This window comes from Alosa alosa, chromosome 15 (assembly GCF_017589495.1).
Source record: "Alosa alosa isolate M-15738 ecotype Scorff River chromosome 15, AALO_Geno_1.1, whole genome shotgun sequence".
Classification (NCBI taxonomy): Eukaryota; Metazoa; Chordata; class Actinopteri; order Clupeiformes; family Clupeidae; genus Alosa; species Alosa alosa.
The window spans coordinates 2839913-2856224 of NC_063203.1; the positions used below are offsets into that span (position 1 = coordinate 2839913).

General features: G+C 39.6%; 1 protein-coding gene across 3 annotated transcripts; it reads right to left on the bottom strand.

Moving 5' to 3' along the window:
• Positions 1-4733: 4733 nt before the first annotated feature.
• Positions 4734-13033, bottom strand: tsku (tsukushi small leucine rich proteoglycan homolog (Xenopus laevis)). 3 transcript variants are annotated; one of them, XM_048264239.1, is made up of 2 exons: positions 12660-13033; positions 4734-5988 (listed from the first exon to the last, which is right to left on the bottom strand). In XM_048264239.1, exon 2 carries the CDS (start codon positions 5980-5982, stop codon positions 4927-4929), a length of 1056 nt encoding a protein of 351 aa, XP_048120196.1. In that variant the 5' UTR covers positions 5983-5988; positions 12660-13033; the 3' UTR covers positions 4734-4926. The 3 variants fall into 3 exon arrangements, with proteins under 3 accessions (XP_048120196.1, XP_048120197.1, XP_048120194.1); XM_048264240.1 differs by lacking the exon at positions 12660-13033 and adding an exon at positions 11683-11779; XM_048264237.1 differs by lacking the exon at positions 12660-13033 and adding an exon at positions 6850-6952.
• Positions 13034-16312: the final 3279 nt, after the last annotated feature.

Here is a 16312-nt window from a genome sequence, read left to right on the forward strand (position 1 = left end):
CAATCGATGATTTGAAAATAACTTACTTATCGTTAACTTAGATATCCATCTGATTGTTTCTCGTCCCATCTCCTCTCTCCATTTCGTTTCAGGCTATCAGTCTCTTCCCCATAGTAGGCTACTTTACTCACTGACTTCGACTTTATCGAATTCACAGATTTCACTGGCTGAGTAGCAGCAAAGCGAAATGATGGTTCCTGAAGCTCCTGAAGTAAATGCTGTTATCCTAACCAACAAAACATTTAGCGCCCAGCTTTGAAATCTTACGTGAAAATCTAAATTAGGCTATTATGGTCTGGGTCGGATAGGATCACGTCCGCGGTCGGACTCGGACCGCTGATCCGCCATTTGGTGATCCCTGGTATACACCATACAACAAATATTGTTGGTGAGTTAATCATTTTGGCCATGTCATTTTTTTTTTTACTTTTGATGTATGTTCAGCCCATCTGTAAAATGTCTTCATAAAACCTAGTGAAAATTTCGCCTCTATCATTTCTATGACAATGTGATTTTGTAGCTTTTGTAGCTACACAGTTTGATGTTAACTGTATAAAGGTTGAATAAATTTAGTGCAATAGAGGTACCCTTTATAAAAAAGCCCACCAATAATGCTCACCACAATTGGAAATAATTTAAAATAAAGAAAATTACCCCAGCTTCATGGATGTTTTGGAACCTCCAGCCCTCGTAACAAAAGCCTTCTTGACCTTTTGCGGATTCCACAGCTGTCCATCCATGAAGCGTTCCACAGTGCATAACGTAGGCTGCAAATAAAAAGCAAAATCAATCTATCAGTGTGGTAATAATAGCTCTGAAACTGACAGTTCCAGTCATTGATTGTGATTAGCTGAAAGCGTGTTCTTTTCTGTTGTAATTCCCAAGTTACACAAAGTTACACAAGGTTACACATCCTTGTGTACACATCATAAAAAGAATAGTAAAATGAAGTTGTTACAAGCTGTGGCCAATGTTCCACTTACCACTGTGTGACAGTCTACATGAACTATTTTTTTGGTGTAGGGGTGTCTTTATAAAACCATCAACTGTGCAGTTAAGACAACCAGAGGAATACAATAAATCATCTGTTGGAAATTGATCTTAATGCCTCAATTAAAAAATGAGGAAAAAATCCAACCTTTAAACACACCAATATTCTTTGTGGATGAACCAGGTATCGTAAATTAATAAATGTTATTCCTTAAAATACAGGGGGCATAAGTAGGAACCCCTATGTTAAAATCCCATAGAGGCAGGCAGATTTTTTATTTTTTTAAAGGCCAGTTATTGAATGGACTCAGGATACTATGCATCCTGATAAAGTTCCCTTGGCCTTTGTAATTAAAAGATAGATAGATAGCCCCACATCACATACCCTTCACCATACCTAGATATATCATGGTTTTATTTCAGTTAGGCTAATAGCTGGTTTGATTTGCATGCTACAGATTCAATTAATTGCAAAAGAAATGTTGACTGGTAAGTTATTCATGACTGCAGATGCTGACTTATTGACCTATTTCTCGATCCCTCGACCGCAGCAACGCTACTTCCTAGTTTACCTGGGTTACAAGAATGCCCTTTCACTCCTGTTACAATATGCTGTAATTTATAGCAGGTTAAACAAAAGTGAGAACATATTGTGGGGAAAAATATACTTACCATTTTGGTACGCTGTTTGTTCAGCAATTTGATCTGATGGTCTAGCTTAGTCTTCCAATTTTTTAAGAAGCTGCCTGACTCTTTTCAGTGGAATTGAGCTGGAACCAGTTTAAACCAGTGGCAATAACTGTTAGCTTCGTCATCTTGACTGACATCCCAAAGACATTTTAAAATTGCGTGCATTTTGGCTACAGCATGGCTTAACACCATTCAAAACATACAGACTAAAGCTGTATAAGGCAAAGTAAGCTAGCAACGTTAAATTGTCTAACGGTAGCTTTATATACAAGCGGCACAGCCAGTGATGTAACTTACAAGTAGCTAACATTAACTAGCTAGCTAACTTTATGTGCTGCTTCGTCAGGTTGTTCAATGATATATTGAGTCTAAAAATATGCAAGAACGTTAGCAAATTACCAAAATGTTAATGTACCTTCTCTGAGTTTTCGTGGTGGCAAGTTCTGCACAATCCTTCATACCCACACACCGTTTCACTTGGTTTCACTGGGCGCCAAATCTAGACTGCATTTTCTGGTAGGAGTCTTCTGCACGCGATTTTGTCACGTCCGATCATCATAGACCTCTGGAGTCTAACTTGATTTCTCTAACTTGCTAACAAGTCGCAAGTTAGCTCTGGGGTAGCAAAAATCAAATTGTGCCGCCTTCACGTACCATTGATTATAATATCTACTGGAAGGTTGAAGATAAAAGTGCATCAGGAAAACATCTGCGTCTCCGATTTCGTCGTCTCCCTGCACTAGAATTTAACAGGTGATCTCCTTATATGGGCATAGATGGTAGCCAATGAAAATCATTTGAGATTTGATGTACAACAGAGCTCTTACAGATCAGACTAATTTATAAAACAAATAGGTCTGGATGAGCATTACATTAGTTCACTTAGAGAGCTCTCTGATGGATAAGCCTGAGTAAAATGAGATATATAAATTGAGCAAGTCTGAGTATTGTATAAGCCTTTGCTGAGATCTCTTTTGTAAATCAAAAAAGGACTAAACTGAGATGACTAGAATGAGAACGGTTCAAGCTTGTGAAGAGATCTCTTTTACAGAACTGATGGAGCCTAATCTGAGATTTACCAAAAAGATCTGAAATGAGAATTGCATGAGTTTACAGAGAGAGCTCTCTGGTGGATCAGCCTGAGTAAAATATGAGATGTATAAATTAGACACTGAGCATTATTTAAAATATTGATGAGATCTCATTTGTAGATTAAAGGGAGTCTACACTGAGATAACTTAACTCTTTTGCTCCAGAGACAAACCTGAGAAGCGGGAGACAAAAGCAATAATCTCATTTTTATTTCACTGTGATCTCATTATTGTCTAGGAGAAACAATTGAGAAAGAGAGTAGCTCTCATTTTAACATTTTCTTTCCTCTGGGTAACCATCCAACCACTTTGTAACATATACCAGGTGGCTCTAAATACCTGTTCTATTCTCTGTATATAGACCTTACTGTCCTGTAACTGACCCCAGGCGGATAGGTCAGGCCCTTGAGTCGTGGATCTGCTTGAGGTTTCATCCTATATGCTTCTCCCATTCTTGGGAGTTTTTCCTCGCCCCTGTTATTCATGGGCTCTGTCTGAATGTTTAACACTCTGTAAAGCGCCATGAGACATGGGTAATGTTTTGACGCTCTATAACTGAAATTAAATTGAAATTCTGAGAGCACACAGGCAAGCAAATGTTTGGGCACAAGATACAGTGCCTGCTCCAAAGATTCTTGACTCACTATCACTGGGATGGAGACAAATTGTTGATGGGCAATGGGCTCCTGTCAAAACTTCCACCAGCACCAAAGGCTGTTGTGGAACTTGTGAAGTTTTGTTGTCTTGCCAGCCAATGCAGTATAAGGTGTTCTTGCAAGAGTAACAACTTACCATTCACGCAACTTTGCAGGTGTAAAGGCTCTGAGGAGATGTACACCAATATTAAAAAGACAGTGACAGTGGTGAGGATAAATACTTGAGTGACAATGACAATGTTTTGTTGAACTCTTCAATAATGAAACAAGACGCAGATTTTTTTTCTCTTTTTTTCCATTTTTTCTCCAAATATTTTGGCAAATGATGCAATACATCTTTTGAAAATAGTCTGTATCTCACTTGTCTACCTTATTAGGTGTATATTTATCAAAAAGTTGACCACTTTAAGCCTTTATATTATTTTTCCGCATATATTGTCCGCCATCTTGAATTTTGGCACTGAAAATGAAGAAAAAAAATGGAAACAGGTTGTTTTGTATTCAATGGGGTCCTAGCAAGTAAAAAAACACCAGTTGCAAAAATCTATATGAATCGTTCCTAAAATAACACAATTCCCCATACTATAACATCATCAAGGAAAATGGTTAATTATTGCCATGTTTTAGGTTGAACCAATAGGTCAGACCGAGAAAAACATCTGGAGTAGGTATCGACTTCCAAAAGTTATTAAAAAACCAGGGAGAAAGGAGAATAATGCCAGAAGTTATCAGAGGAAGGGGGGGCGCTTGTGGTTGGACTTGGTACTGCGTCTCCCTCACCCAACTCATATGGATCTGCGCTGCCAATAAACCGTAATTTCTCGAAATATCACACCTGTTCTTGAGGTCCAAGTCCTGCCCTATATGCCTTTGCATCTTGGAAGCGTTTTGATGAGATTTTCTGTTGTTTAGACATGGTTATAATCACTTAAGGTATCCAAAGTGCATAATACTCCATTGTACTGCGTTCAGTTCTTTACGCCGAGTGCCTCCAACATGGCCATGCAGCTGGGTTACGCCCAGAATGTGACGTCTGTGCAAACCCCTAATAGAGTACCGAAGCCATGACGTAGCGTTGTCAAGGCAGTAATTTCAAAAACGGAACATCACACTTCGGTATCTACAAGGCTCTGACTGGTGCTAATACCAAAGATTCTAGAGCGCTCTAGAATCTTTGCTAATACTTCAACAATATGAAAGCATAATACACAAAATGTAGGCGGTTTGTAAAAAAAAATCTTATAATGAATAAGCCACTAACGTTTTGATATAATATGTTTGACCACATGAAAAATAATTCCTAAGATCAGTATTCTTGGTCACTTTAATGTGAAGTGTGCAAAATACATGCCATCAGTAAAGAATAAATCATCATATGATGATAGACCTTGTCAAGTTTGTAAGGGGTTAGAAAGTTGTATCAAGGCATTGTCCAAGCAGCTCATGGCTTAATTGTCTTCAATCATAAAACAGCATTGTGTAGAGCATTGCTGATATGATCATAAAACAGGATTTTGAGGCACACTGATTTTATCACAGGATATTACATAATCATTTTTGGCTTCTCCAATTTGCCTGTGAAACTGGCCCTGTTTCAACGTTTTCCAACAGTGCATGTTTGGGCTGAGAGTTATGCTTTTAATATTTGGCAAATAGCTCAGAATGGTATTAGGCAGGTGTGTCATTCCAGAGTTTGACAAATTGAGCTCCTGTAGGGAGTTTAGGTTGCTAAAAACCGCCGGGCTCAACGATTTCAGGTTTCTGTTATTGGAAAGGTCCAGAACCTGCAGGTTTTCCAAACCTTGAAAGCTCAGAGGTTCGATAACTGAAAGCTTTGGAAGGCCACTGAGGCTAAGATAGGACAGATCTTTGAGTGTCTGAAAAGCCCCCTCCTGTATAACAGAGATCCAGTTCCCATCCAATCCCAAGTAGCGCAGAGGAAGACCCGAAAGATCAGGGACAACCCTCAGTCTGTTGTCTGCCAGCACCAGGCTTTTAATGGACAGAGACGGTCCTTGTGGTTGTCTGGTGATGGATGTTATTAAATTGTTTGACAGGTCAACAGTCAAGGGTTTGTCTTGGCCCTTGGTGGTGAAAATATCAAGGTTGAATTCATGAAATCTGTTATTGCTTAAATCTACCTCTGCTAAAGGTAGTCCTGTAAAACAGCCATCAGGGAGGCTCTCTAAGGCATTGTGGCTCAGGTCTAAGGTCTCCAGGTAGCGCAGCCTGGCGAAGGCCTTAGCACCCACTTTGCTGATGGCATTGTTGCTGAGATCTAGGCTCACAAGGGTGGTGTAGCCCGGTCCAGTTAGCATGGCATCTGTAATGGCACCAACAGAATTAAAGGACAGGTCCAGGAAAGATGTGTCCAACGGGATGGGGAAGGGGGCCGTGCCAGGTCCTACCCCACTACAGTCCACTTTGGTTAAGCTGAAGCTGTCAAACAGGCCGAAGCTCTCCACTTCACAGCGACACTGAGGGTGGCACGTCTGACCTCCGGCAACTCCATGGGAAAGCACTGTTAGCACACTTACGCTCAGGAGGAACAGCATGTTACCCTAGGAGAAGAATGAAGCAAAGAATATTGGGTTTGAATGACAAAAGGCATATTTGTATGCCATAAGAACAAATATTTGCTTAATAAATGCAACCCTGAGCTGTTTTCCTTTTCCATACTGTCATTATCACCTGAATAAAATGAATCACTATGCTAATAACAATGACCTGAACCACATTATCCATTCACTGAAGTAAACAGCTGAGGACAATCCTCTGATCACTGAAAACCTAAAACAGAAAAATGAGTGCACAAAAAATGTATGTATAACATACTAACTGTCTGAAAATGAAAAAGTCAATAGAGTTAGTCATATATTTCTAAAAAGCCAATAAATGTAATCATATATTTAATACTACATGCCTTTTTCTTAGCAAATGTTATTAAAATATCTTACAAGAGGCTATGCCCTGTTTCACCAATAAGAATGAATCATTTTGAGACCCCGTCAGTCCAGTTTTACAGCAGACACCAATTTCATCCTCCTTCAATTCCTCAGTTTTGCCCTAATTATTGATAGAAAAGATAGCCCCCTCTTTTTCCATTAAAATTTATTTTAGTATTCTAAAATGTGAAAGGTATATGCTTGCTTCAGATAAGATTTCTGAAAAAAAAAAAACATAATGCATGGTGAAATTCATTATGATAAAGAAGCATGATGCAACCAGAAACTCCAAAACCAAAACCCAAACCTCCAGTCACTATCAAGAAGATTTCAAATGTGAAGAGATTTTACTTCACAGCTAAGAATCGTGAAAATGCTTTAAGATAATAAGCAATGATACACTTGAAATGCCACAAAGCACTATAAACTTATGTAGAGGATAAACAGCACGTCTGTTAAATAAAACAGTGCACCTACTTGAGTCCTAGTTCTCATGCTCTCCCTCTCCATGTTCAAAATTCAAAGAAAAATGAGCACAACTGAAACCCTTCCCAACTTGTTGTTGGGCTGATCAGTCAAATGCGCTGGGTTAAACGTCTAACTATTTTGTTTCAGAGGCACACATGACACACCCCCACATGCTTGCTCGCATGCAGAAAGCCATTCTATACTCACACAGGTTACTGTAGGTAGAACTGAAACAGGCTACATAATCATGAGCTTGTAGGAGCTTCACTGACCTCCTACACAGTAGGCCAAAGTTAGTTAGCATATCAGCGAACTCGCACAATCCAATGACCTTTGGTGCACATTTTTCTCTTACACAATACGTTGTGTTATGCAACAGACAAGGCAAACTCACCCCCCCAGTTTAATGAAAATAAATATGACCCTATGCTTGTCAACCTCAGATTTGTCCACCTCAGATTTGTAAAAAGCTAAAGGGAGTAACCCTTTAAATAAATACAAAAATAAATAAGCCTACACAATTAAATAAGTAAATCATAGCAGCAGCCTGTCAATAAAATAAGATTTACCAGTTAGTTGAGGATTTGACCTGTTGTAGGTTGTAGGATCAACATGTCAAAACCATGCCGTGTTGATCCTGCATTAACGTCTTGGAATGCAGTATTTCTTGTTTTTGAGGTTTGGGTGCAATAAGGAGTGCTAGGATTCTTTGGGTGTGTTTTTTTATAAACTAATATATTTCTGAGAAAGTCTTTCTTAGGGGTTAAGCTCATGGTGCCTATATTGCCCTTCCACTACATTGATGACAGTTATGATGACAAACAACCATGTCTTTCTCTGGGCATACTCTTGGATGACTGATCTCAGAAACTCTGTGTGAGCATGTATGTGCTTGCTTCAGTTCACCAGATAAACCCTGAAGTTTTAAAACCAATTTCCCACGGAAGAGCTCAGCAGCTGTCCTTTTGCCCCACACCCTTCCTCCTCATCCTGCACTCCTCCTGCTGCTCCACCTCTCTCTCCTGCTTTAGCTAGGGAGCTCTGCTCCACCATCTGGAGTCTACCTGAGGGCCATCAACTATCCAGGTGTCCCACACATTCTCCAACTGACCCACTCTCTCCCAGTTCTCTCCACCTCCTATAGTAAATCTGATTAAATGTGAGGATCTTTCCTAAAATACCCCCCAGTCTAGACACACACACATGTACACACAGAGCATACAGTATTATCAATACAAATATACACAATGCAGTCTGTCATAGTTCATCAGTTCATAGTTTGCATATTAACCACTAGGAATCTAGTTAATTCTACACTCTAAAAAATACTGGGTTATTTTCTCAACCCAAACGCTGGGTTGAGGCTGTCAGGGCATTTTGTGGGATTGTTTTTACCCATGTTGGGTTATTTTCTGTAACCCAGCTTGTTGGGTTGATAGTTTAGGACAGCGCCCCTCCTCTCTCCCACCTGACGTGGAGTACACTACCCAGCACCTGGGTGACTTTAACACAGCTGCATAGTTATTTGAGAGTTCGAAAAAACATCGTTATTCTTCCAACCGTCCAGTCCACCAGCTGTCGGCATGAAATCAGGCGATTTCGTAAGGTATGTATGTTTAACTTTTTTTTTTAAATGTTTTATCCAGACGGATTTTAAAAGTCCACCCAGAGATGTAGAAGCTACCCTTCATGACATGAATGGATATTCTGCCTGCCAATTTTGTTCAGCCTCAAACAGGTTAACAATTGTGTCATTCATGCTAACTAATGTTAGCTAACATTAACTTACAATTACTGTTCATGTTAAATATATACAAAGACAGACTCATTAAAACATAGTTCTTTGTTCACTGGGTATGAACTGCTGACAGAAACAAAACGAACTTTTACAACGAACTAAAATGAGCATACCAAGCTGGTTAACATTAGCAGACCATATAGCTAGCATCAATGCTAATTAAATATGCTTCGTGGTGGTTGTAGCCTAGACTATGGTTGCAGCTAACGTTTGTCAGCTAATATAAGCCAACACAGTTGAAGTAATGTTAGTCTCTTCACAAGCCACACGTACGGTAATAATAATGGCAAACAACATCTTATTAATTCATTCAGGGTAGCTTCATATTATAGCCATGTAACTTAACGTTTTTGGGTGTTTTTGGTTGTAGCAGAGAAGACGGGCTCTGGTTGTAACATCAGACAGTCTTTTAGCTAGAACTAGAAGCTACAAGTTATTATAACAACTCCATAGGTGGTCATGGTTTCCGAGTGTGTTGCGCTAATATTTTGTCTCCTGGTGGATTTTTAATGTTTGTCAACATCATTCAATGATAATGGTTCATGAAAATCTTGATATAAAGTTCTGTAAATAACAGTGATTAATGCACTCTTTTTTTTCTTCTTTGATTCACAGGGGTGATGCCCAAAACAGACGGTGGAATCTGCCTGCCTTCATGGAAGTATCACAAGCTTTTTCTAGCTATCTGTTCAAAAAATAAACTGCCAAATAAATAAATGTCGAACTGTTTTATTTCATTGCATGGCTATTGTTGCCCATTGGATGGATTTTAAAACATTATATTGTAACATTAATGATTTGCAAACATTTATTTGAATTATTATCAATTAATAGTGATTGGATTAAGGAGAAAAATAAGATACTTAGAATAACCCATAAATTAGGTCAGCATAACCCAGAAATGACAGTGAAAATAATATAAATCCTGGGTTGTATAAGATAGCCTACCCAACAATTATGTAGGTTTAACCTAACAGTTTTGTTACGATAACCCAATGTTTGGGTTAGACTATCAACCCAACTCATTGGGTTGACCGAACAACCCAATTTTCGGGGCTAATATAACTCAGTGCTGGGCTCGACCACTATTTACCCAGTGGGTGGGTTGAAATTGGGTTTTTTTTAACCCAATGTTTTTTAGAGTGTACTTACTCATCAATTTATATAATAATGATATAATCAGGATTCTTACATGGGATTCTACAATACATCGAGATGCTTCTGGTACTTATGATATGAAGAAACAAATATAGCTGCAAGCAGCAATGAGGGGGCCAAGCAGGCAGTTCAGCAGTCCAGAAGTCCAGATTTGCCATGCAACTCAATGCCGTGGCATCAGGCATATAGCATTAAGCAGTCACAACAAGTTCCATGTCAAACAACCCAAGATTGGCTGAGTTACAAGGTCAAGTTTCACATCAAAACATAACTGATTTTGTGTGGCTGAACCAGGGCTGAGTGTTGCCCCCTCACCCAGCCAACCCACCGCCCATAATCGCCCCTGCCCGTCCCCCCCCCCCCCACCCTTGCACCCACGCATTAGAATTAACTGGATGGAACTCGCTGTCAACAGTTTCACATCAAAAATAAAAGATCGATTGAGATATGATCATGCTTGCTGTGATTTCAATGCCCTAATAGAGGTCAAAGGTCACCAAATTATTTGTGCATCATCAGGATGAACCAGACGGTTCTATGGGCTGCCATTGACCTCCATTGCAGAATAATACAGCAACTACAGGCCAAAATACATTTTTGCCAATTCCAGAGCCCCCTAGAGGTCAAAGGTCACCAAATTTCTTGAGCGTCCTCCTGGTGGGTCCTGAGGACCATGTACTAAGTTTGGTTTTGATACATGAAAGCGTTGCTGAGATATGAGCTCACTTCCCGTTTTCCAAATTTCGATTGGCTGTTACAGGCGAACGCTTCTGTCAATTGTTCCAGAAAATTAAACACTGATAAGGCAAGGTCTGAGGATGGTCTGAGCCAATTTTGGTGAAAATCAGATAAAATTTGTGACCAGTGAAAACTTTTACGTGTTTTTGATTAAATTGAATATGGCGGCCGAATCAATTATGTTGACATCACAAGTTGGCCTGGGTCAGCCTAAGGACATCCAAAAGTACTACCAGACACCATTAGTATGTTTTAATTCCAAACACATCAACAGCTACAGGCCAAAATGCATTTTCGCTAATTAAAGCACCCCCTAGAGGTCAAAGGTCACCAGATTTTTTGAGTGCTCTACAGATGGGGATATAAGTCCAGGTACTAAGTTTGGTTATGACAGATGAAAGGGTTGCTGAGATATGAGCTCACTTCCTGTTTGGCGGCACGATATTTCGATTGGTTGTTACGGGCGAACGGTTTTAGTTCCGAAGACAAAAATCGATAACTTTTGTGCGGATTAGTCTGAAGATCATATGTATTAAGTTTCGTTAAAATCGGTCAAACTATGTGAGGCGTGAAACTTTAGTTTCACTTTCGATAAAATCCAATATGGCAGAAAATCCATCATGGCGGAAAATGACGTCATAGGGTGCGTTGAACTCGGCTTGGTCCAAGGATTACAACGATACCACATTTTTGACAATTGGCCATACGGGTCAAAAGTTACGTGCGTGAACGCACATCCAACTTTGGCCTGTTGGTGGCGCTAGAGTGCTTGAGTTGCCATCATGAAACTTGGTGACATTAATCATGGTACTGTCCCTAATAAGTGTGCCAAATTTCACAACTTTTCACCAGACGGTTCTATGGGCTGCCATTGACTTCCATGGCGGAAGAAAGTATAATAATAAGAAATCATAGAATCACAATGGGTGCCTTCGCAGCTTCGCTGCTTGGCCCCCAATTAATGTATGTCCTGTGCAGTGCTGAAGGAACTCTTTGGAAAGTATATTAAACCAAGGTCTTAACTAAATGGTTTGCAAAGAAAGAGATTTTTGAAACAGGCCAGCCATATGTATCTTGCCAATTCAAAATCATAGCCGCCTACACTGTCCACAAGCTACAACTAATCGCTAATTGTTTGCTCATCTTACCACTAAATGAGCGGTGAGTGTTGTAGTGGCGGGCCAGTGTTCTCAGCTCATCTCAGCATCACCAGTATGCTAGCACTGATCTGACACCACAGGCCACTCCTTGGTGACTCCTATAGAAGGAGTGGGATCATTGATCGTAGACAACTACCTAGAAATGCAAGCATGAATGAAGTCGTTCATCCATACATTTTAATGTTTGGTAACAACATTACAACACAAACACACACACACACACACACACACTCACACACACACACACACACACAGAAAACTTCCATTGACTACACTATGGGTGAAGCATGGTGTTGTTAGGAGAGATCCAATACATGCCATCTTGACTCACTGATGTGTTACTGCACGAGCTGAATAGGCTGTCAAACTGTGACAGGGTTAGTAACCACCAGACACTCCTACATACCCACAAGCACTCCCATACTGTGGGCTACACCATAGCTTTAATGACGTCTTCAAAATAATGTGAATTAGCCTGACAGATGTGAAAAGACAACTAATACGCTACATTATAGAATGTCCTCACTTCTCAGCAATAACTCAGTTACGATCAAGCTCCAGCAGTCATGATGGACAGACAACTCGATCCAAACGCTATGTAGGCTATAATCTCAAATTCAACATCTGGCACGGGTCCTCTCTTATGTCATCCACTGATGAATCCAGATGTCTCGGAAAAGTAAGCGTTTAGAGGTGAGAATTAAACGATAGATTGCACAAAGCCTCTTTTCACTTTTAGGCTCTCAAGTAGGGTGGTCAACTTACGTTTCTCCCGAGAGTAACTTTCTAAGAATTCCGATGACAAGACATTCGTAAAAAGTCGTCAAAAAGTAACAACCCTATTTTACTACTAACCAAGACTGCGCGTAACTCTTCTAAAAGTTCTAAATCTTCACCGTAACATGGCGGTGCAGGCGTCTAACAGAATTCTGCTGAGTATTTAAAGACAACAACTTTAAACTTACAGTGCGCAGTTTGTCCAAATGTAGAGACCGACTTGTCAGGAAATAAGCCTTAGATATTTTCCAAGTCCAGCATTAGTCGACTCCGGTTCCCATTGTCAGAGGCTTCGCACCGTTACACGGTAACTCTTCTGAAGTAGAATTCCACAATCCGCTGACTCTCCGTTTGATCGTAAAGCAATACAGTGGAATCAAAAACAATGCTAAAACATTGGGCACGCATGACAGACGACACTTTGGCAACTTCAAGATGATTATCTGCGCCCAGAATGTCTGAATCGGCATCCACCCAACTAAAGGGTGTACTATCCCCCCTACTGGAGACTGTCTCCACTACAACAGTGATGTGTTCCCTGCTGAAGAAAAAAAAAACAGATTATGCTGGTAGCTGGTTTTAGCTGGTCTGAGGAAGACGGTCATGCTGATGTGACCAGCTTGTCATGTGGGATACAGCTGGTGTAAGATGGTCATGTGACCAGCATGCCAAGCTTCACATTGTTGGTGTAAAATGGTCATGCTGGCTTGCTAGAATGACCAACATAACCTGGCATGACCAGTTAAAACAGCAATGGAAGACCAGTAACAGCTAAAATGACCAGCTTGCATTGTTTTATTGTTCATTGTTTGATTATTATTATTATTATTATTATTATTATTTATTAATTTATTTTTCTTGTTGGTTGTATGTTTTGCCTTATTTTTATTTTGTTTGTAAAGTATATTGAGATATCGTTGCACTAAACAATAAATTGATTTATTGATTGATTGATTGATTGATTGATGGATTGATTGAAGTGGTACGACAAGTAAAACCAGCTGAATCACCACCGTAAGCTGGGTAAACCGGGTAACAGTTTTGCAAACCAGCAAACCATCTTAAACTAGTAAGGCCTTTTTTCCAGCAGGGCTTTATAGGGCAGGATAAGAATATCAAAACAACTTTGTCCAAGATTTGTGAAAATAATTTGCAATATATTGTAATATTTGTCATAAATGAATTCGCAATGTATTCCATTGTAGTTGAAATGCCTAGCTGGAATTGTCTACAGAGAAAGCACATGCTTCAAGCAAAACAAAAATGTCCACAATAAAAACTTTTGTTTCTGGAATGTAGCATTATAAGATTAAATGGTGTTTGTGCTGGACTTTGGTTGTCCACACAATGCGACCAAGACTAATTACAGTGATTGACTGAGCACTGAATTTCATAAGCGTTTGTCCACCATGTATGCTTTGTCAAAACAACTGTGGATGCAACATATGGACCCTTTCTAACATTCGGTCGTTTGGGAAAACTGTCAGTGTCAAAAACCTTCTTTTCAAATTTCAGTTGATGTCAAATTAGTGAATATGCTTCTGAACTTACCATGATAACAACTCACATGCAGTAATGCAGTTATAGTCTCAGCGAATTAGGGTTGAAGGTGGCAGTAAATAGACCGAAAGCATATTTGGTATCATTTGAACCGCCATTTTATGTAGATTAAGAATTTCAGGTGCCTACAATACCAATCCTTACCGGGGAAAAATGAGGGCTTTCTTTTGGGCCACAATACAATGGATTTTGGGTTAAAATGAAATGTCATTATATCATCATGATATTAGGCAATATCTCCCAAGCAGGTAAGAGGATCTTTATCAAATTTGGTATACTTACTCATTTATAAGGGCTTGATGAACTGATTAGGTATTCAGGTATTGAGGTAAAAGGTCAAGGTCACATGAGGTCATACTCAAAACAACAAGTGTTGCCGTGATATCTCACAACCAGATTGAAGGATCTTCATGAAACCTAATACATTGAATAAAGCCTACATGCACAGATTAGGTTCTAAAGCCCACGGGGTCAAAGGTAGAGGTCTAATTCTTTCAAAGTTATATGAGGCTATAGTAGGCAGCATCAAACAAATGACAATTGATGCAGTATAGTGATTACATAATGTTTGCATTACAACGTTGTCTCAAGACAAGTAAATTAATAAAGCAAACTATATTTTCTGTATAACAATCTCAACAGGTTTAGCCTTTTACTTCAAGGCCCTCTTTTAAACCAGGGGAAATGAAAACAATTGTATTAGTCTATAAGCTAGAGGCCCATTTGGGCTGATTGGTGCCAACTGAGGGCACTCAACTATATTGTTATTTTCTGATAGCTATATGTGTCTATAACACAAAAATGCATCATGGACATCTGGGACTCACAGCTGAAGCCTAGCAGAGCACTCAATATACAGGTAGCCATACATCTGATTGACCTATACCCAATGTACAGTATATGCATGGGCAGCAAAGTCATGAGGAGGGTGGGAAATGTCTGCATCCACCCAACTAAAGGGTGTACTATCCCCCCTACTGGACTGTCTCCACTACTACAGTGATGTGTTCCCTGCTGAAACAGCTATAAACCAGTTCATCATGCTGGTAGCTGGTTTTAGCTGGTCTGAGGAAGACGGTCATGTTGGTGTGACCAGCTTGTCATGTGGGATACAACTGGTGTAAGATGGTCATGTGACCAGCATGCCAAGCTTCACATTGTTGGTGTAAAATGGTCAAACGGTTTGCTAGAATGACCAACATAAGCTGGCATGGCCAGTTAAACCAGCAATGGAAGACCAGTAATACCAGCTAAAACGACCAGCTTGCATTGTTTTATTGTTCATTTTTGATTATTATTATTAATAATAATATCAAAATCCACATTAGTTCGCATCTTGAGGGTATATGCTTTCAGAGAATACATAGTTTAGGGGTTGAATAATTTTTCCTTAAATGATATGAATACCCAAAAGGTATTAGCCATACAACAGAATAGACTGGGAAGGACGCAACACACTTTATACCGAGGGTGTGTCTAAGGATGGGCTGGGCTGGGCATTGCCCACCCAGAGATAAGCCTTGCACCTGTCCAGCCAAGATATGAGAAATGACCATATTCATGACATTAAGAATAATAAAGGCAGATTACCATCTCTGTGCGTTTAAAACTTACCACATTTTCTCAGGGAAGAGCAGCTCAGCTTTCACTTTCTCTTTCTCTCTCACAAACACACACACACATCCCCATATTTGAACATATTTGAAAATGTTCCCATATGACCCACTCAATTTTTTTTGTTGTTGTTCAAATTATTATTGTATAGGGCCTACTCATAATCCAAATTTAAGTTTGAGTTAACAAATACATAGCAATTTCTACCCTAACACGAATGTTCTCTCTTTCACTGTGCAAAGTTTGCTGTAGCATTTTCAGTTACTGACATCTTCAAAACCATTGAAGATGTCAGAATGACATTTTCGTGACTAACTAGACTCTGATTTCCTGATGTGATGTCATGGGTTACTTCACCATCTAGTGGCGGAAAAGGGAACAGCCAAGTGTTCCTGATCAAATAAAGAAATGTACCCTTTCAAATAAGAATTTCAGTCATATGTCATTTTAACTATCGACAGAGCTTATCTGGGTTTTGGACATCCTCTCACGGTCACGGACGGTGTGTGACAAACCATTATGAAAGGGCAAACTTATCCTACAATGTGAGGGAAAATCAGAAAGAAAAAGTGCCCTCCATTTTTCAAAGTAGCTCACTTTATGGTCTCTTCTTTTTTGGATATGGTTTCGAGGCTTCAGTCCCTCACAGTCCCTTGTGATGTCCCCA

Coding starts and splice junctions, on each gene's coding strand:
- tsku (XM_048264237.1), bottom strand. CDS start 6,882: ATGGAGAGGGAGAGCATGAGAACTAGGACTCAA. Junction 5,989..6,849: donor GCATGAGAACTAGGACTCAA/GTAGGTGCACTG, acceptor TTCTTCTCCTAG/GGTAACATGCTGTTCCTCCT.